The sequence below is a fragment of the Idiotropiscis lumnitzeri genome, chromosome 13, assembly GCF_059441095.1.
Source record: "Idiotropiscis lumnitzeri isolate Australia: NSW breed Sydney's pygmy pipehorse chromosome 13, RoL_Ilum_1.0, whole genome shotgun sequence".
In the NCBI taxonomy this organism is placed as follows: Eukaryota; Metazoa; Chordata; class Actinopteri; order Syngnathiformes; family Syngnathidae; genus Idiotropiscis; species Idiotropiscis lumnitzeri.
In genome coordinates, this window is record NC_142403.1 from 7505715 (window position 1) to 7525308 (window position 19594).

The following is a 19594-nucleotide window of genomic DNA, read 5'->3' on the forward strand; positions in this document are numbered from 1 at the left end:
AAGGGACTGAGATGTCGGTCAGGAGCATGCGGGTTCTTTCTAATCCTTTATTTAATTACATGCCAAAAAAGGTAGAAAAGAATAATCCTCGGCTTCATTGCAGACTTATTAACACCCAAAAAGGCACAGAAATCAGAACATGAACACTCCACACAGGAAGGCCGGAGCTGGAAAAGAACCTTGCATCTCCGTACTGTGATGCGGACATGCTTTTGGTTGTGAACGACCCTAAAGAGGACAAACACTACAGAAAATGGATGGAATTAGTGGTTCGGTCACTTGACTTTTGTGAAGGCAGTGTGGGTTCGCAAATATGAGTGTGAAAAACATTATAATAAAAGAGAGGAAATTAATAAAAACAATTGTCATAAAAAAAATTAAAAACAAACCGATGCAAATCATATATTGAATTTTAATAGTGGTTCCACAGAATTGTTTAAAAAAAATGAACTCAGGAACCAGGCCTGGACAAAAATGATGGCATCCATAGAAAAGATGGAAAATAATTGAAAAGATTCATGACAACGGTGTGCACAACCCTAAACATGGAGTAGAACAAACAAAGGAGACAGTTTTCTGAGGAGATTAGAAAGAAAATTACAGAGCTGTAAGTCCATTTCCAATCAGCTTGATGTTCCGGTAACTGCAGTCGCAGATATCACACGAAATATTCTGAAATTTAAGCTCCACGGGACTGTAGCCAACCTGCCTGGATTTGGACGCAAGAGGAAAATCAGTGTTAGATCACACCATATTATTTTGTTTGAGCCAAAATGGACTTCATAAGAAACAACCAAGGCCACAAAGCTTCTGGGAAAATGCCCTATGGACAGAAGAAAAAAAACAACAACTTTTTGGCAAGGCACATCAGCTCTATGTTCACTGGTACAAAAATTAAGTGTATAAGCAAAAGAACACTGTCCCTTCTTTGAAACATGGAGGAGGCTTTTCCTGCTTCAGGCTCAGAGTGTCCTGAATCTGTGCAGGGTTTAATGAAATCTAAAGACTATCAATGTATTCTACTGCAAGATTTCCTGTCCAGTGTCAGAAAGCTTGTTTTCACAGGTCATGGGTCTCACAACAGGACAATGAATCAAAACACTCTGCTCAAAACACCCAAAATTGGCTGAGAACAAAACTTGGATGTGGATTTTCATTTTTCTTTTGTTATTATTTTTATTTTAATAACCGAGGGATTCCAAACCTTTTTTTTTCATATGTATCCTGTGATTGACTGGCAATAAATCCAGAACTAGGGTGTAGTCTCCCTTCCGTCAAAAATCAGCTTCGACAAGATCCAGCTTCCTGTCTTGCATCAAGCTGACAGGTTATCAACTGCCACTCAGTACATGATTCACACTCTCACCCTGTGATTGACTCAAAAGTCCGGAGTGAATGCCTCGTTTCGCCGCATCTGCTGCTTGCTGAAGAGGGCGTGACAGTGATGGGGTATTTTGTCATACTGGCATCTGATCGCAAAGATGGCATGTTTAAGCAAATATATCAGATCCTGACAGTTGTACAAATGGAGAGACAAGTCGCCTGCTCAGTGTGTGAATAATTGATGAAGCCGCTCAACTCCACACGGTTAGGAGCTGGGAAAATGTCGCCTCCAGGTGAACTTGCTCAAGCATCCATCTCCTCGATGTTAATACGACCTCATGCAGGAGTCACTTTATTTTTTTCTCTAATCTGACACGTACCTCTTGCTCAATTTGGTTTCTGGAAAGCAGTGTGAGCAAGCATTCTACTGATGACTTTAGAAAAAAAATGCATGGGGGGTGGTAGTTATTATATTGAGAAACAAGACGCAATTTTCTGCTTGGCTAACTTCCATGTTTGTTTGCGATTGAAAAGCAGTCATGCTGTGCCACACTACAGATTTTAACTCAATGTTAAATAAAAAAATTGACATATATTGATTGACACTTGATAACGTATGAGTTGTAAAAGCCTCCGTGTGAAAGCAGAGCGCTTATATTGAGGCTGTGAACAAATATGTTTTCCATTCTTTTCTTATTATAGTGCCTCGTGTTTTGGGTCCATACATGCACACGTTTGCACAAGCCATGCTTCACGCCATTTAAATACCAATACACTCCAAAACGTTGGACCATTTTTTTTTAAGCATTTACATCAAAAGATTAATATAACAATCAATACTTCAACTTCTATTACGATAGAATTAAGGAAAAAAAAACTTTGGGTGAGCAAAAACAATTGGAACCAGTGGCAGTTTCTTGTACGTTTATAATGTGTGGCCACATTTCTGGGGGGGTAATTCACTTCAAACCACCAAAAAAACTGCAGCGTAAAATGGTTTTCTATTACAGAGAGAATTTGCATCCCTTGATTGAGTCGCCCTCTGCGAAAGTGAATCCTTTACAAAGCTCAAGTTAATAAGCACCCACTTGAGGTCAACCATGTCCCAGGAATGTTTAACTGGCCTCAGCACACAGTCGGGGAGCAGATATATTGGACAATTTTTCATCAAGGAAGGCCAGAAGACAATTTTTTAAAAAAAATATTTGAACAATATAATCCTCAATATAAGCCTGGGGAAAATGTGACAATTGTTGGAATAAATTTCCTTTATTAATTTCTGCTATGCGAGAAGTGTTTTTTTTTTTTTTAATTTTCTTATTATTCATTGCCTTTTCTCAATTCTTATTATCTTATAATTCAATATATGTCTGCATGCTAGGATGTGTTGGTGGTGCTGTGGGTCACAAATGGGTGATCTTGTACAGGGTGGCATTCAAGCTTGGAACAGATAGACTTAAAATCATCCAACCAGGATAGTCAATTTTTCAACAAGCTCTTTTTTTCTTTTTTTTTTTTTAATCGGGAAGATTATATTAGCTTGCATTATCAATTTTAGCAATTTGTTTTGGAGAAATTAATACAAAACTGAAGGAGTATAAAAATGCCTCCTGCTAATGAGCATTATGGACACAGATGAATATGTATGTTGCGTATCATGAGGACATCTTACTTTCTTGAAGATCATTTTGGTTGTGGTTATTCTTTGTCTTTTTGAGGCTTGCCTGACAGTTGTTTTAAGATCTTTCTTTACAGCTCTAATCATATCTCTGTCATCATCTGCTGTTTGTTTTCCTCGAGATACACATTCATCATCTGTTGCATAGAACACCAGCGGGTTATTTATTCTTCAGGGCATTCCAAATAAAATTTCACTCAGAAAAAGAAATTGCACGCCAAATTTTATTGGCTATGGCAAAGGCTTTGAATGATTTTTCATCATTTGTTTGTCCAGCTGTAGACAGCTCACGTTGTTTCACCTTTAACCTGTACGAATGTACTTGTCACGGGCATTATAATATTTGCAAAGGCAGTTCAATACACTTTGACGTCTTATGAGCTTGTGCTGACGGTCATAATGTTATGACCAGGTTAGTGTTTCCTTAAACCAAAACCATTTATAAGTATTAACGTATTAAATAATGGAGAAATGTATTTTTTTTTTTTTTTTAAAGGGAGACTTTCCTCAATGACCTCAGCACTCTGAAACACAGTTGTTCTGGGAAAAGCAGAAAAATTGATGTTGTTGACACTCAATACTCGGTTAATTATGTTCTTTTTCCTTTCCAGGAAAAACAGGGACTCATGTTGAAAAGCCTTCGCATCTATAATTATTTTTCTTGCTACATCTATACCTGTCAAAGGCATGAGAGTCAGCCTGGTTAGACATACAAATTGGTGTGTTACCAGAAAGTGCATTCTCAGGAGAAATTAAGTCAAGCCTTCAATTTTGTTCAGAATGTGACTTCAACCTGCAACATGAGCATTTGTTTTCAAGCCTTGCAGCCAAACACTTTTTAGCTGTTTTGAACATGGTGTGAAGATACCATAAATACACCAAAATTTGGCATATTTGCAATGCATTTGATTGGTGAGAAGAGATAGGAGTAGGTAGCTTTTGTCAACCTTGTGACGTCACCGAAAGTCCCATCCTTAGCCACGTTAATGGGGATGTCAAGCGATTAAATGTTGTTACTAGTTAATCGCAAAAAAATCTGTAATTACGATTAATCACAATTTTCAACTTATTTTTTCTGAAGCTTGTAACAGATATTTACTTAAATAATATCTTGTAATTAATTTAAAATCACCAAATAGTAAGTGCGTTTTAAATCAAAGACTTTTCTAATAGCTTTCTCTGTACCTTGAATACAGTCTAAACTGTGGCATCTTTACAGACGTTTTCCTGGGAAACAATTCTCAAAACTTCTGCATTTTAGTTCTGCCCACAAGCACCACAGTCCAGCGGTGTTGATTTGGCCCAGTGGCGTAATAGAGGTAACCTCTCCCCCCAAAATAAAAATTTAAAATAATAATCATTTTAAAAGGTCAACCATTACTTATCGTATTCGCAGGGGTGTTCTGGTTCCCATTAACCACACTTAAAAAAAGAAGGGTTACTGTATAGCAATATCATTTTGTGAGTTATGTATATTGTTATGAACAAAGAGTTTCGTGTGACATGAACAGTACACATGACACTGACATTCGGGATAATGTAGAGTACAGTGTATATTGTATTTGTTATCTTGTTCATTATTGGATATTTATGTCAGCTTGCGTAAACACAGACTTGCACTGAAATTACGACATGCTGTTAAATGGTAATATAAGTCTTAAGTGGTCTTGATCCAGATAGACATGCAAACAACGACAAAGCGGTCTTTTATGAATGCTCTGTGTACCTGCTGTAATTCCACATGGATAATAAAATCCACAATGCATACACATCATACTGTTGCTTCCCGACTTGTCTCCTGAAGCCAAATAGTGCCATCTGAATAAGAGGCAATGGGCTCAGGAGTCACATATCGTATTCACCCAGACAACCAGTAGACCGGGGATGTTTACAGTAGTCGTCATGGACAACAACGATAGGGTGACTAACATAGGTTAATTTCTTTGGCAAACCACCAAAATCCAATTAAAAGCTTTAGAATGTTTTTTTTAATTAATTTTAATGGATTTATTCATTCATTTTGTTTGGTATTGTTATTTTAAGGTAACTCTTGGATATTGATATCCTGAGGAATTACAATTCATGCACAACCTCATGGACATTAAAAAGAAAAGGTCAGAATTTCCTCAGTGAAATTTTGGGCTACCTTATGACAGGAGACATATCGACAGCCAAAATGCAAATCTCCTATCTGAGAGTGGTGTCAAATCCAGGGCCAGATAGTAAACCCTGCCAATTTGTCTTTCGCCACGGGGGCTTCTACTTAAGAGCTCGTTTAACTGCCAGTTGAGTTGGAGCACCTGTGGCGAAAAAAACTGTCTGGGTTGACTCTCTGGACCTGGATTTAAAACCTCGGTCAGAAAGGCAGACTGGCATTTTGGCCGTCGATTTTCCAACCGTTAACTACCTCACCAACCCGCCGCGTCTCGTCCGTCCCAAAAATAATAACAAACAGTCTGTGACATGCCTCAGTCTAATACCTCAATGCTCAAGAATTATAGCACTTATCACCGTCCCTCAACCCTGTTTAGAGCAGCTGGTCTGCAAGTTAGCTCACTAGCTTGCCTCCAAAGCCCCACAAATCTCATGTCCCAATCCAAGTGGACGAGGCAAGTGTCATCTCTGACCTCACGCGTGATCGAGAGCGCATGAAGCTGCTTTGTCCATCAGTTACGTAACAGCTGGTGCTCACAACAACCGCCGCTTGTTTAGAGTCGAGTCTGCGGTTCCACATTTTGTTGTTTTAATCGGTGATAATACATGCGGTGAATCATACTCTTTTAAATAAACCCCCCAAAAAATCCCACATGGCCACATGACTACTCACTTTTATCTAGACTAAATCGGGCTACTTTTGGCCCTCCAAAACCAGCAAACTAAGTTGCCTAACAGAGACGAAAGATTCAGCAAGCAAATTCACTACTTTGACACCTTTGAAGGATCACCAAAAAATATGCAAGGCCGCTGTTATAGAAGACTCCAAAATCTGAGTTGAAAGACAAGTGGAAAAAAATGAAGCATATCAGAATATCCTTCAATTATTTAATCACATGACCATTACATGTATGTCAACGTGCAACATTTTATCATTTCATGTTTATTTTATCCATATGTATTTATAATCATCCATGTATATAATTTATCAGCATCCAAGCCATTTACACTTCCCACATTTGTTTCCTGAAATCAGCAGGAACTTGAAGATAAAATGACTTACAAAATATATTTTTAAGTTGCCTAGTTCTGATCATTTTAATGCTTATTAGGCACTGTCACATAAGGTTTGCAACCGTCGTCATTGGAAAGCGAGAGGAAGCCAGAGTATGCTAGAAAACTAATGTAAGCACAGGGAGAACATCTGACTAAATCCATATACAAGTTAAGAAATGCGTAATTTTGTCAAGAAAGTATCAATTGGATGAGCTGTTTATTCGAATTTAAAGCACAAGGGGATTGTCATCCGAGAGGGTTGCAATTCACATTGTGTAGATTACATTACCTGTGCTGCTGAACTCACATTTACCCTCCTGGTGTTTGTCCTGGAAGATGGCTGACACAAAGTGAGTCACACATGGACCGTTACGTTACGGAAAACTGATTTAAAGAGAGTTATGGCTCGTCAAAGACTCTTACTGGCAATGACGCATCTAAAGAGTAAGGGGGTAACTTAAGTCTCATGATGCAGAAATTTGTGATCAGGTGATACTTGTCAAAATACAAATTAAAAGATACAAAAAATAACTGTACATTAACACAAGTTTTATCATATCACAGGGCAGATTGCAGCTGCTGTTAATCACTTCCTGCTCAAAAAGAGGAAGTCAAAGCAAAAATCTTCCAACTTGCTTCGACTGAAGATGACATCACAGTTGCGCAGGGCTCAGATAACGACCAATCATGGCTCAGCTTCAGAAAACAGGTGAGCCGTGATTGGTCATAACCTGAGAAACAGTGATGTCAAATTTTGTTGACCTAAGTGACAAAATGGCCGCCCCCTGAGGTGTCTTAAAAAAACAGGTGAACTTTGCTGCTTAAATTATTTTCCACAAACGCAATATTAATCAGAATACAATGTTTAGAGTACTGAAGGCACATAGAACATTTTACTGCAAAGAATTTTTTCGGGGTTGACTTCCCCCTTAATAAGTAAATTCTAATACTGATGGACTAGCCAGGACACAAGCCGTGTTGTAGTTCCGGAGCTAATGTTTCTCTTCATAATTGGGTGCAGAGCTAATGTTACCATAGTTTAAAGTCTGCTTACGTCCTTAGCATTGCTAATTTAGCATCTGCCCAACCTTATTTGCTACGGTGCATTGAGTACACTGACAATGTGAAAATAAGTTCAACAGCAGCAGCAGGAGGCCAAAATATTTTTTATTATTATTGTATTAATAATTCCAAAAATGTGGAATTTTATCAAACAAGACATTATTCATGTAATAATCAAATCTATTATTAAATGCCCAAAAATCCCATATAACATTCATGACAAATCAAGTCAAATGAAGAATATGATGTCATTCTAGCACACACACATTTCAAAATGAATGTACAGAAAATTGTTTTGGGGATTGAACATGTTTTATAAAAAATAACATTTTGTAATCAGGTATTGACAGGAAAGACGGAGATATACGCCACTCATACCGGAGTTGGCATTATAGTACGAGTGCGATTAGTGATACATTCACAGCGGAGTAAGAAAATATCGTGCTCAACAAACTCTTCAATCTTGATGGACGAAGATTTTGTCTCATTTAGTTCTTTTGAAGCATTTCAAAGCATACACAAAAACCAACTAAACTCAGATAGGATAAATAATGATGCTTTGTTCCAGTAAATGCTGCAAGAAAAGCAAAAAGAAGTCACTAAATGTTTTGTTTGTATCTTGTAAATAACCAAAAAAATGAAATTTTCTAATTGTACGCTTAACTGTGGTAACTGCATGTTGGTTTGTGAAATTTACCTTCGTTTCAGCCCTTTCTTCCTGTAGAACAAGCCTTGCAGATACTAATTCTTCATTTGATTCTATATAAAAAAAAGAGATGGATGGAAGTCAACACTCAATAATAATATAAGGACAAAGCAACAGGCAGACATTTAATAAGATGCTGATAATAAGATGTGTTTTCCACACACAAAAAATGAGTATGATCCATGATATTGTTCCTTCCCACCTTTGGATGATGAGTAAAGGCAGGGGGCCAGGGTGTTTTGCGACTCAAATGCAGATTAACAGCCGGCCCACCACAGTGACAGCCGCTCAGTTATATTATGTATGGCATCCGCCCCAAATTGAGAGCTCCAAGTCATAAACCAACAGCCAAGTTTGAGACTCGGAAAGTAATAAGAGGATGCTCCACTTCTTCAATTGGAGCCGCCGTCTGATTCAATTTATCGCCTCGCTCATCACAGGTGCCTTCTCGCACAACCACAGACATGTGCCAATCCAATTCCCATTTGCTACAAGTGGGCTTGGGAGGAATCTGGAGATTTATTTGAGTGATGACTTGAGAAGGAGTATTACGTAGAAGTCTGCGGCATGAGAGCATCAGCAGGGCAAGTTTTGGAAATGTACTTTGCTTGATGGCGGTGTGGCAGTGAGTGGGAAATGGTGATGAGAGCCAAAATCATCTCACTCGAGGACAATTAACACCATGTGCAGAAATCTATTATAAAAGTGTTAAATGACATCTGAAAAATTGTGCAATTTAAATGAGGGAGGGGGTATTTCAGTATCTATACATGGGTGGTTTGGGTTGAAGATGGTTCTATAAAGTACAGTGGAACGTCAAAATTGGATTGCCCCAAAGGTTGTACCACATTGAAACAATGCCCAAAATTTTCAGGGAATCACGTGAGATGTCAGCAAAACTCGTCAGACCTCACCACAGCGATGGAAAAAAAGTCGTTTTAAACTTCATTTTATCATTGTCCTTTTTTAATGAAAAATAATAATTCCAAAAGATGAACAGCGATACATGTGAGAAGATAGTCGCTGAAAATGTGGAAAGACATAACTGCCCCTTTTTTTTTTCCACTTGTGAAACTGCATCTACAAAATTACTCATCATTATTTGCCATTGAAGTTCAGACTTAAATGTTTTAAAAAGTTCTTTCTACTTAAAAACCCAGTATAGTGATTTCCTTTTTTTATACCGTGCATGTTTGAAGATAATTCCTTAAAACATGCAACAGAGAGTAGAGTAATAGAGTACTCAACTGTGGAAAAATGGTGTTAAACTCCTTCACCATTTCATAGATCTTTTAGGAATGGCTAAAACAGCAGCCAGTGGCTCACTTAGTCTTTGTGTCATGAGTTGGCCCTCTCTCGTGATATTAGGTGTAGCTATATGTTGGTGTCATTATTTAAATTCCCAAGTGCTATGCATTTTGTGTCATGCGGGCTACTGTATGTTACAAGACATAGTGAGGTTTATAATTAATGTCCGTCAGGTAAGCGATAGGCTCTGTTTAAAATAAAGTGAACGTTCCCTGTAGTGTCTCTGTCATGTGGACCTAAACACAAAAAGCAACACTAAGGAAGGAGGTGATGTATTGGACAATCCCTCCGCCTTCCGGAAGCTTGATAGCTTGCAGCTAGCTGGTGGCCAGCGCGGCTTGTCGTTGCATGGAGATGCCCTATGATGACTCATGGGATAGATTTCAGCCATCGGGGCTTTTCAGGCCTCAACCATATCAGGATGTGTAGGTATACGCTAGAGACATTGCAATAAAGTTAAAAGCTGTTAAAAAGGAGTGTCATGTTTTCAGTGGATTCGCACCCACAGCAGAGAACGTCTCGATTTATCAAGATACCAAAGCACAATTTAAAAAAAAAAAAAAAAAAAGTTTTTTTTTTATTAAATTAAATTTGGTTTGCGACACAAATCTCCGTGTTGTAAAATTCTTTTCGTTTTCACTTTCCAGGGAACTAATCAAAAAGTGCTTTTATTTAGACAATTAAATGAGTTTCGATACTGCCAGTAAAGGGAATAATTAATCATAAACAATGGTGACAATTTGAACCCAGAATAGATATTATTTTTAGCTACATTGTTCCCTACGGGAGACAACCAGTGTCCTGAAGCAGATTGTGTTGTAATTTTGAGGGTCCACTGTAATTCATAACAAACAAGGTAGAGAGATGTGATGGAAAAAAGCAATGGTGCACAACACTGCACAAAGTTAAAGGGAGAGAAAAAAAAAAACAAAGTAGGCACAGAACCTGAGAAGAGGATTCTGGAAAGGCGCTTGTGGAGGCGCCATCTGCTGGCCTTGTAAACACTTTGATGTCTTTCTGCAGCAAAAATATAACACTAAGGCTAAAATACAGAATACTACAGATAGACTGTAAATCTGCATAATGGATTATGTGAATACAAAGACAGAATTTGTTTTCTGGAGGTTTTCCTTTGTACAAACTGAAAAGGAAACCCCAGAAAACTTTGACTAGTGTACTCAAAAAGACATCTCATTTCTGATGGATGGTCATGTGGCAATAAATTGGCTGATCACAGCATCCAACAAAGTAACACAATCACGGTGTTTTCCTCTACCCTTCATTTTGACAAATGTGGCGACAAACTGAATAGGTCAAGTGAATAAACGCAAAATGCTAAATGAGATGTTATTTCCTCAGTTGAGTTATGTGCCTAATCGTCACTTTTGAAGTGCCGTTTTTAATCAAACTTTGATTTTTCTTTGGGGAGGGTATTCAAAAGTGCAAGAGTACAGTTTGAGGTTATAGTTCCAAGCTACAATAACAATACAAAGACGCATTTATGATCATTACTGAGTCGTACGATGCAGTAAAGACCTCTTGGCATATGTACATTTTTAAACGGGGCCCACAAATTCTGCCTACTAACAGATAATTATGCTAATGTGACATAACCGAGAAAAAAGGCCCAAGCAATTCTGTTGATTTATAGTGCTGCGCCTGCTACACATTACATTGCTGTCAAAAGAAAAATTGGCAGTAAAAAATGTAAGACAGTAAGGCAGCACAGTAGTATTGTATTTTCCCAGTATCTACAAATGAACACACCACATAAGTGTGCAGTTTCCCTGCACTTTTCAGCCCTCTAACAATGTGACATTCACAAATTAAAAACATTTACAAGTTACACCCAATGTGAACCTTTATGAGGGCAAAGTATTTTATCCCCTGGCAAAAAACAACCCTAAAACAATTAAGAAATTGGCGTGAGAATTTCAATAAAATCACATAAAAATTTTAAAATAGAAGCTTGATGACAACACAATACATTACAAAATACTTTTTCTACATCTGTCAGTTCGGGCTATGCATCTAAACATTGGGCTTTTATGAAAAACTAAGCAGCTACCTGCTTGTAGACTTCGGAAACTTACAGTAACAGCAGCAGCAGCAGAAAGTGCTTGATCCAGATCTTTAATGATGTCCGCCTCATCCTCTAGTCCAACAGAGAGCCGGATCAGAGTGTCACTAATGCCCAAGATCTTCCTTTCCTTCTCAGGCACTGATGCATGAGTCATAATTGCCCTGTGTTGGAATAAGATGGTGACACTTGGGGTGATCCACTTGCTTCAACACATGTTGTGTGCATGTGTGAAAAACAGAACGGGCAGACATTAATCCAATTTTGCAAAAGGGTCAAACACTGTTCAGGACCGATAAAAACAAATATATAGTACACTGCAATCAAATATGCACTGCACACACAGTATGTAAAGTGATTACTTGATAATTATAGGAATAAAAAGCTGGTTGCGCAATGGGAGGAAAAAAAAACAAAAAAAAAACTATATCAAATTAAATCAATTTCATGTATGTGCTTAAAATTCAATGTTTAATAAAAAATAATTCCAGCACTTCATTTGAGCTTTGCTTCCCTCTTGTGGCGTTTTGCCTTACATTACAGGTCTGCTGTTTGCACATTACAGTGACAGCGAACTATCCGTCCTTCCCATGTACAATTTAGCAAGCACAGGAAGAACATGCAAACACTATATATGGACGCAGAAGCAGAGCTTTGACCAAATACTGTATTAACAATAATAAATAAATACTTACGGATGTTCTGCTAAACTTTCATAACCACCAAGACTCTCGGCCACTGCAAACATCTGCAATTGAAAGAAGAGAAGACAATTGGTGGCATCACAGTATTACATGGCCTTTGTGAAATGTACCACTACTGATAAAAAATAAAATATCAGTGGTCTAAAGTCAACATTTTACTCCAAATATTATTGGTTCATCATAAAAGATTCCAAAAGAAACTGGCATATATAACTAATAAGCACTTTCCATGTGTTTACAACTATAGTTTGACAGCACTGAATGGCTCAAAGAAAATGTTGCGGCTATTTACTTTGAGACTTGCGAGGAAGGTGTTGGCATGTTGGAGCGTTCCTTTAATGTAGAAGGTGATCATTCCAGGACATCCGGTGCATTGTCGTTTCATCAATTCATACTGCGGGTGAGAGGGCAGACCTGTGACAACACAGTGGGGGATTGTCAATAAATTAGACAATGGTGTCATAACCACATATGTGGTTTCACTTTCTTTTAATAAGTAGTTAACTTCAATATTGAATTAATGGTAAAAAATTAATTGAAGACATTGCATAAATGCAGAGGCTCATTAAATATGTTTTTACGGTATGGCCATAGTGGATTGGGTGCTGTGTTTGTAGATGAAAATGTGTAAAGTGGGCATTTAAAAAAAATGTGTTATGGATACAAGCTTGCATGCACTCCCTGCGCTTAGGAGTTTTTTGTCAGGTACTTGACTGACTTCCATGTTCCAAAACTTGTACATGTTAGGTTAACTGAAGGCTGAGACTTGTCCATACTGTAGGCATGTATGCAAGTTTGAAATTTTGTTGGGAAATATGTGTCCTGAAATCAAGTGGTGACCAGTCCAAGGTGTACGCTCAAAGTCAGCTGGGATAGGGTCCAACTCCCCCTTATGAGGATTAGCTGTGTAGAATTTTGGAGGTTGGATGGATGTTACGTACTTAAAGTAATAGAGACCACGTAATCTACAGCAATGCCTCACACGCACCCATTTATGCACAAATCTGTAACTAATTGCCCAAAAGATGCTGCCACAATGGGCAGATGGAGCCAGAACTCAAACCTGCATCAGCCATAGCCGCCCTTACGTCATCATGTACTGAAAAGCGTTCAGCTGCGTGTTTACAGCACTCGACCTGGGTAGATGACACGCTCCACTCTGGAATCAGCCTCTAAAAACTTGGCAGCGGCCATGGCGTTCTTAAAGTGGCACTCCATGCGCAGATGCAACGTCTTCAGCCCACGGTTGACCAGGTAGCAGTCAAAAGGGGATGGCACGCCCCCTAGAGCTAAAATGAAAAAAAAAAACAAAAAAACAAAAAAACAACTGGTACAATTCAGTTTACAAAAAGCCTCCTTCATTCAAACATAAAATATGATATATTGAATATGTTAATGCTTAAACCCTTATGTGTTAGAATCAGGCGTGGGAAAACTACGGCCCGTGGGCCACATATGCAGCCCGTTAAACGTTTTAATCCGACCCGATGAACGTGAAAAAAATTAAATGAATAAACCTTGTTAATGTTTTATTTTCTAAATACTGTGGTTTTTCAAAGACATATATTTTTGTAATGCTTTTTTTCACTTACATTTAAAATTAAATGTATTTTTTTTTCTCCGATGAGGTGAGGTTACCAAAACACTCCATCCATCTGCTCCTGGTCCGGCCCCTCTGTCAAATTTTAAAACCCATTGTGGCCTGCCACTCAAAATGTTTGCCCACCCCTGTGTGAGATGCAAGACAGTTTTGCATTTTCTTCTCACCATACTGCCACATTCAAATTTCAAACCACTAGTACAAGAGTAGATCACTAACAGTTTTGATTTTACAATCACCATCTTGACGTATTGTAACTTTTGGACCTTGACTTTTGTAGAGAGAAACAACAGGACAGTTTGTCAAAGGTTTTCACAAATGTTTTACCAAGCCTCGTTATGCAAGTTGATGTTTGCTGGGTTCATCATAATTGTGTACTTAAAAACAGGAAAGAGAACTTTTATTACATGTACACACGTGGAGAAAAATGTTACTACCTCGTGTTAATGAAAGAAAAAACAACGGTGGTCACAGAAATAACTTGAATCTGTCAAAAGTCATAATAAATAAAATGATTAACATTTTAAAGAATCACACATTGCTTATGAATTATAATTCATTAGAATTATATTTTTTTAATTGAGAATGAAACAGGCCTGGACAAAAATCAAAGTAACAAGTTCTGTCTCATCTGTCCCAAAAGCATTGTGGCTTGTCAACATGCCGTTTTGCTTTTTTAATGATATAATTTCAACAGTGGTGTCATCCTTGGTCGTCTCCCAAGTCCACTTTGGCCCAAATGTTGATGATGGTTGGGGCATTTTGACACTGATATAACTTGACCTTGATGTTCACCTTTAATTTCTTTGGAGGTTGTTCTAGGCTCTTTGGTTACCATTTGTATTCTAACCTCTCTTCAATTTCTCATTAATTTTCCTCAAGCGGCCACGTTCATGAAGGTTGGCCGAAGTTTGGTAGATCTTACATCTCTGAATATTATGTGGGAAATTTAGATGCTTGGGGTCTTGTAACCTTTACCTTCAACATGCTTGTCTACAATTTTCTTTCTAATCTCCTGAGAAATCGATGATTCACGACATCTGGTTAATTTTTGGTGTGGTACACACCATGTCACTAAACAGCACAGCAACTATTTGTCATTCTTTAAATGGGCCGACTGACTTATTACAAGTTTGAGGACTCCTGTGATGCAAATCAAAAGGACACAACTTGGTTGGAAAATTTGTTTTCAATCTTTTCTGAGGGGTACTTTGATGTCACTAGGCCAGTTTCATTAGTTTTTTTTTTTTTTAATAATTCTTTTGAACCACAATTGAAAAGTCATGTCTGATTTTCATTGGTAAATTTATATTAATTGTTACTTTTGTCAAATTCTTTCTGTGAGCACTGTGGGTTTTTCATTCATTCACAGAAGTGTACCAACAATTTTGTTCACTTGTTTACACAAAATGTGTCCTTTGCATGTAAGCCCTCCTGGTGAAGCACAGACTGGGCTTTTGGTGCCTCACTCAAGAGCACGGCAGTAACGGGTGTAGGCGGGGTGCTTGAGCACTCAGTCACAGTGGGCCCCAATGTATGGCCACATGATCTTTTCGCTCACCATTTTGAAGAAACTTTAGTCGGTCATACAGATCCTCTCGGTTGACTGACATGAGGCCCATAACCACGTCACTATGACCTGCCGATTATACAAAAGACAGAATGTGGATCAACCCAAAGGATATCTAAAGGAGTCAGCAAGTATTTGACATCATATATGCAGATGGGGGGAGTGGCGTTTATGCTATGTCCATAAGTAAGGAGGTCATTTTAAAAAAATCTTCTTCCTCAACAAAGTCCAGGGTGTTTAAAAAAAATTAAAAAAGAAGCCACATAACTTGCCTATTCTGGTACCGAGTACAACCAAAATTTGGAGATACATGTTTTTCATTGGACAGTGGCATTATAAAACACATTTATCCGGGTAGCGTCAAATCTTAAACCTAATGCTTACCCAAATGTAAAATATACATGTAATGGAGTTTAAGAAAAAAATAAATAAATAAATAAATAAACAAAACTGACTTTTATGTAGAGCTGCCCAGAATTACAAACAGTACTTTTATGAGTAAACTGGAAAGCAAATAAACCTTACCTACCGTTCATATATTTGGTAGCTGAGTACATGCAAATATCTGCTCCTAAAGCCAGAGGGCGCTGAGAGAAGGCACAAAGTAAACATGAATGAATCATTTTTACATATTGACTTGAAACTAACTGAACAGCACGTCATTGTCAAACCTGGAAATAAGCAGACATGAAGGTGTTGTCCACCACAACCACAATGTCCTTGTTATGATCATGCACCAAGTCAGAACAAGCCCGAATGTCGACAACTTTCATAGTGGGGTTGGTTGGCGTCTCGAGCCACACCATCTGCACAAGCAGCAACAAGCAGGGAACTGCTGAAAAACACTGTGCTTATCTGACGGTGCAAATAAAGTGTAACTGATGACAAAAACAAAGAAAAGCAAACACTCATGTGACACATCCACAGGAAAAAGGCCAGAGTAAATAGTTTCATAATCTGAAATTTGGAGAGTCAGTTGGAAGATGACCAAAACTTAAAACAGTATTCTTCACTTACTTTAGTGTTGGGCTTGAGAGCCGCCTTGAGTAGCTCTGGTTTGGTACAATCGACTAAGGTGATCTCCAGTCCAAATTCAGCAGCCACTTTTTGGAAATAGCGGTTTGTACCTTGTAAAGTCACAAAGCAGAAAACGTCATCACCTTGCAAAATGTAATCTTCTCTTGAGAAAGTATTGAGTGAATACTTACCTCCGTAAACATCATCCATGCAGATGATTCCATCTCCCACCTTCAGCATGTGAGTGATGGTCACTGTGGCAGCAAGCCCTGAAGCCAAGGAAAGGCCTACAGCAAAAGAAAAGAAAATAAAAAGCAAAAATAATGTGAATCAAGTCTTCATGATCTGTAATACAGTGGCACCTCTAAGTGAATTTTAGAGGTCATCAAGGCTTTCTGGAAAATGTTCCTCTTAAGCCAGACAAAAACACAGACTTTGAACAGTCATGCAACATTACATCAAGTACATCAGTTAGCTGGTTTCCTTAAAACTTGTGTGTAAAATTGAATTAAAATCAGCGAAATGTAAAAATTACGTACATTTAACAGGGCTTGATAAATATTTTTTTAATTTAGAATGATAATGTATTGTTATTTAATTTTTCAAACTTGTAGATTTTACATAATATTTAAATCCCCTCAAATCGCAGGTCAGGCTTTCTTGTGACGAGTCTGCATGTTCTCCCCATGCTTGCATGGCTTTTCACCAGGTACTCCAGCTTGTTCCGACCTCCACAAAACATACATGTTTGAATAATTGGAAGACTAAATCATTAGGAGTGAGTGCAAAGAGTTGTTTGTCTGTATACGATGTGCCCCATCGGCTGGCAATGTGTCCCGCCTCTCGCTGAAAACTCAGCTGAGACAGGCTCCAGGGCATCCCATGAACCGAAAGGTGACAACTGTTATATAAAATGGATAGTTGGATATCTCCAACTCTGAGAAAGCATTCTGGAATGGGTTGTGGACATTCTTGGATGCTCCAATTTTGTACAAGCTGTCACACTTACAGTGCTTTGCCCCATCCAATGCTGCCACAGCCTTTTCAAGACAGTCTCTTGTAGGGTTTCCACTGCGGCTGTATTCATAACCCTGTAAACAATTACAAAAAGACCAAGCATTATAACAACTTGCATGCCGTAGAACTATTTTGGGGCTGCACAATATATCAGAAAATTAGCGATATATGCAATATGAAAAGACATGCAATCATTCCCTTTTGCTTGTATCTGAATTTGACCAATCATATGCAAACTTAAATGTGCATTGCCAACCAATAGTTGGACATTATTTAGGAGAATTACAGTTAATTAACTAAGAACACATTGAGCTTGCTTATTTTGTCACTTTTTTTTTACTTCTTGCATTAGTTAATAAAAAATGCCATTCGTTTATGTACATGTTAAATATCAAAATAATGTCAATATTGGTATAGTCAACATCCATATCACATTTCTTTCCAATATCGTGCAGCCTGAGAACTACTTAACAGTAGATAAAACGGTTCCTGTAGCGCCAGTCTACTAAAGAACCCTTAGGGCATTACATACCTTCAATTTCACTTTTCGTACCAATGATTCACATTACTTCCTAAATTAGTTTACAAAAAAAAAAAAAACTGTTACAAAGCATTTTCTTCTTCAGAGGTGGAAGATTTGCATTGGAGAGGAAGTTGTGCCACTGCTCTAAATCAAAAACAGACCCAATATTCCTAATCGTCAAAAACATCTTTTAGTAATGATGGTCGACTCAAGACACATCACACAGAACTCAAGAAGACATGCTTGCGGACCCCCAAGTTACGACTCAAGGACACCCCATTTAAAACTACTGGACTACAGTGCCGTTCAACTTCTGTGTAAATTGGGGTTATCTCAAACTGAGGACAGCCTGTTCATATTACAGATGTGGACTCACGTCATAAATTACCATTTGCCCCTGGGAACAACACCATGTGTGCAGAAGCCGAGCAAATAAACCAGTTTTTAAATATATACTCAACTGTCCCCAGACGTCAGCCTTCCTCCCACAAGCGGTATAATAGGCTTTCTGACTAGGTCTATAGGATGTGTGCCCCGTGTAAAACAGGGGCACGCTCGTGGGGTCAAGCATACCAGAGTCGACAAAACAATGTCAAAGGTCAGTAAGCCAGCAGAAGCGGATTTGAGAATTTGGAACTTGGGTATTTGTGCTGCTGTATTTTCATCATCTCATCAAAGAGACATATGGACATAATTATCTGTGGCGCCAGTCTCCAGTTGAGAAAAACATTAAAGCCTCCTCTTTCTTATTAATGAATTTAGTTATTCCTTAGTTTTCCCCATGTTTATTACAGTAGACGTTAAAGCAAGACAAACAGCACCACCTACCCCACCTTCTCAATAAATGCCTTAAATATGATAAATAGTTTTAACAGAATCACTGCACAGTTATGGACGTGAGAAGAAGCCAGGAAGCTTTGTTAAAATGATGCAACTCCAGTCCCAACCCCCAAAGCCGTCCAGAAAGCCTTATTAAACTGATGTAACCCCCAACCCTCAAAGCCACACTGATTACAAAAGAGGAATGCCATATTAGAACCTTCATTTTCGTTATTAGGTCAAGCCATACACACGTGACTGTACTCACGAAGTGCTTTCCGGGCTGGCTCTGCTTAAACGTGGTTGAGAGCGATATCGGCGGCACCACAGCTCTGGAGCTCCATTGCTCTGGCTCTTGGCCGACGTGAATGGCATCGGTGGCGAACGACTTGAAGGCCGTGCCGAACCCGGCAAAAACATCGCTCCGGTCACCCAGAATGCTGTTCTCCATAGCTAAGCAGTGCGCTTGACGCAATCAGAAACCCTCTGAACTGGAAATGACAGCGCAATCGCAGTCGTACACGAGGGGAAGATCCCTTGTATGAACGCCGGGTGTGCCTCATCTCTTTCAGCCAATCAACATCTTGGCTTCATGGAATATGTAGCGTCGATTGGTGGACGATTAGGGGCGTTTGAACCATGTGACCACACTTTGCTGCTGTCTTTTGAACGGTTCGATTTTTTAAATTTCATTTTTACAAATTGATCATTTTAATTGTGCAGAATTGAAGGAGGAAAACTGTGATATCATTAAGAAATTTATTTATTATTTCACATATCATTTATATTTCTTTTAAGACAAAAAACACAATAAGGAAGCGGAATTATTTAAACGACTGCAATAAACTCGTTAAAAGACATTAGGTTGAAACAAGAAGTAATGCAAGTGATTGCGTGCAGTTGAAAATTGACTATGCACGAACAACTGATCTAAAATACGGCTCCTCTTTGAAACGTGCCTGCGCTTCCGTCGGTGT

General features: G+C 38.4%; 1 protein-coding gene across 4 annotated transcripts; it reads right to left on the reverse strand.

Annotated features, from left to right (window-relative positions):
- Positions 1-324: 324 nt before the first annotated feature.
- cth (cystathionase (cystathionine gamma-lyase)) lies at positions 325-19168 on the reverse strand. Of its 4 annotated transcripts, none has more exons than XM_088314046.1 (14): positions 18886-19168; positions 17268-17349; positions 16450-16545; positions 16259-16368; positions 15913-16047; positions 15771-15828; positions 15233-15310; positions 13208-13360; positions 12364-12485; positions 12063-12115; positions 11381-11531; positions 10233-10304; positions 7971-8032; positions 325-709 (listed from the first exon to the last, which is right to left on the reverse strand). In XM_088314046.1, exons 1-13 carry the CDS (start codon positions 19066-19068, stop codon positions 8015-8017), a joined length of 1311 nt encoding a protein of 436 aa, XP_088170172.1. In that variant the 5' UTR covers positions 19069-19168; the 3' UTR covers positions 325-709; positions 7971-8014. The 4 variants fall into 4 exon arrangements, with proteins under 4 accessions (XP_088170172.1, XP_088170174.1, XP_088170170.1 ...); XM_088314044.1 differs by lacking the exon at positions 325-709 and adding an exon at positions 7360-7847; XM_088314048.1 differs by lacking the exon at positions 10233-10304 and having other exon boundaries at positions 330-709; positions 18886-19167.
- Positions 19169-19594: the final 426 nt, after the last annotated feature.

Bases quoted from the DNA above. Each gene is read 5' to 3' on its own strand.
- cth (XM_088314046.1), bottom strand. From the start codon at position 19,068: ATGGAGAACAGCATTCTGGGTGACCGGAGCGATGTTTTTGCCGGGTTC. The intron at 13,361-15,232 runs GTGAGCGAAAAG...TTTTCATTTTAG, and splicing joins ACTAAAGTTTCTTCAAAATG to CTCTAGGGGGCGTGCCATCC. The intron at 11,532-12,062 runs GTAAGTATTTAT...ATTCCAACACAG, and splicing joins GAAAGTTTAGCAGAACATCC to GGCAATTATGACTCATGCAT.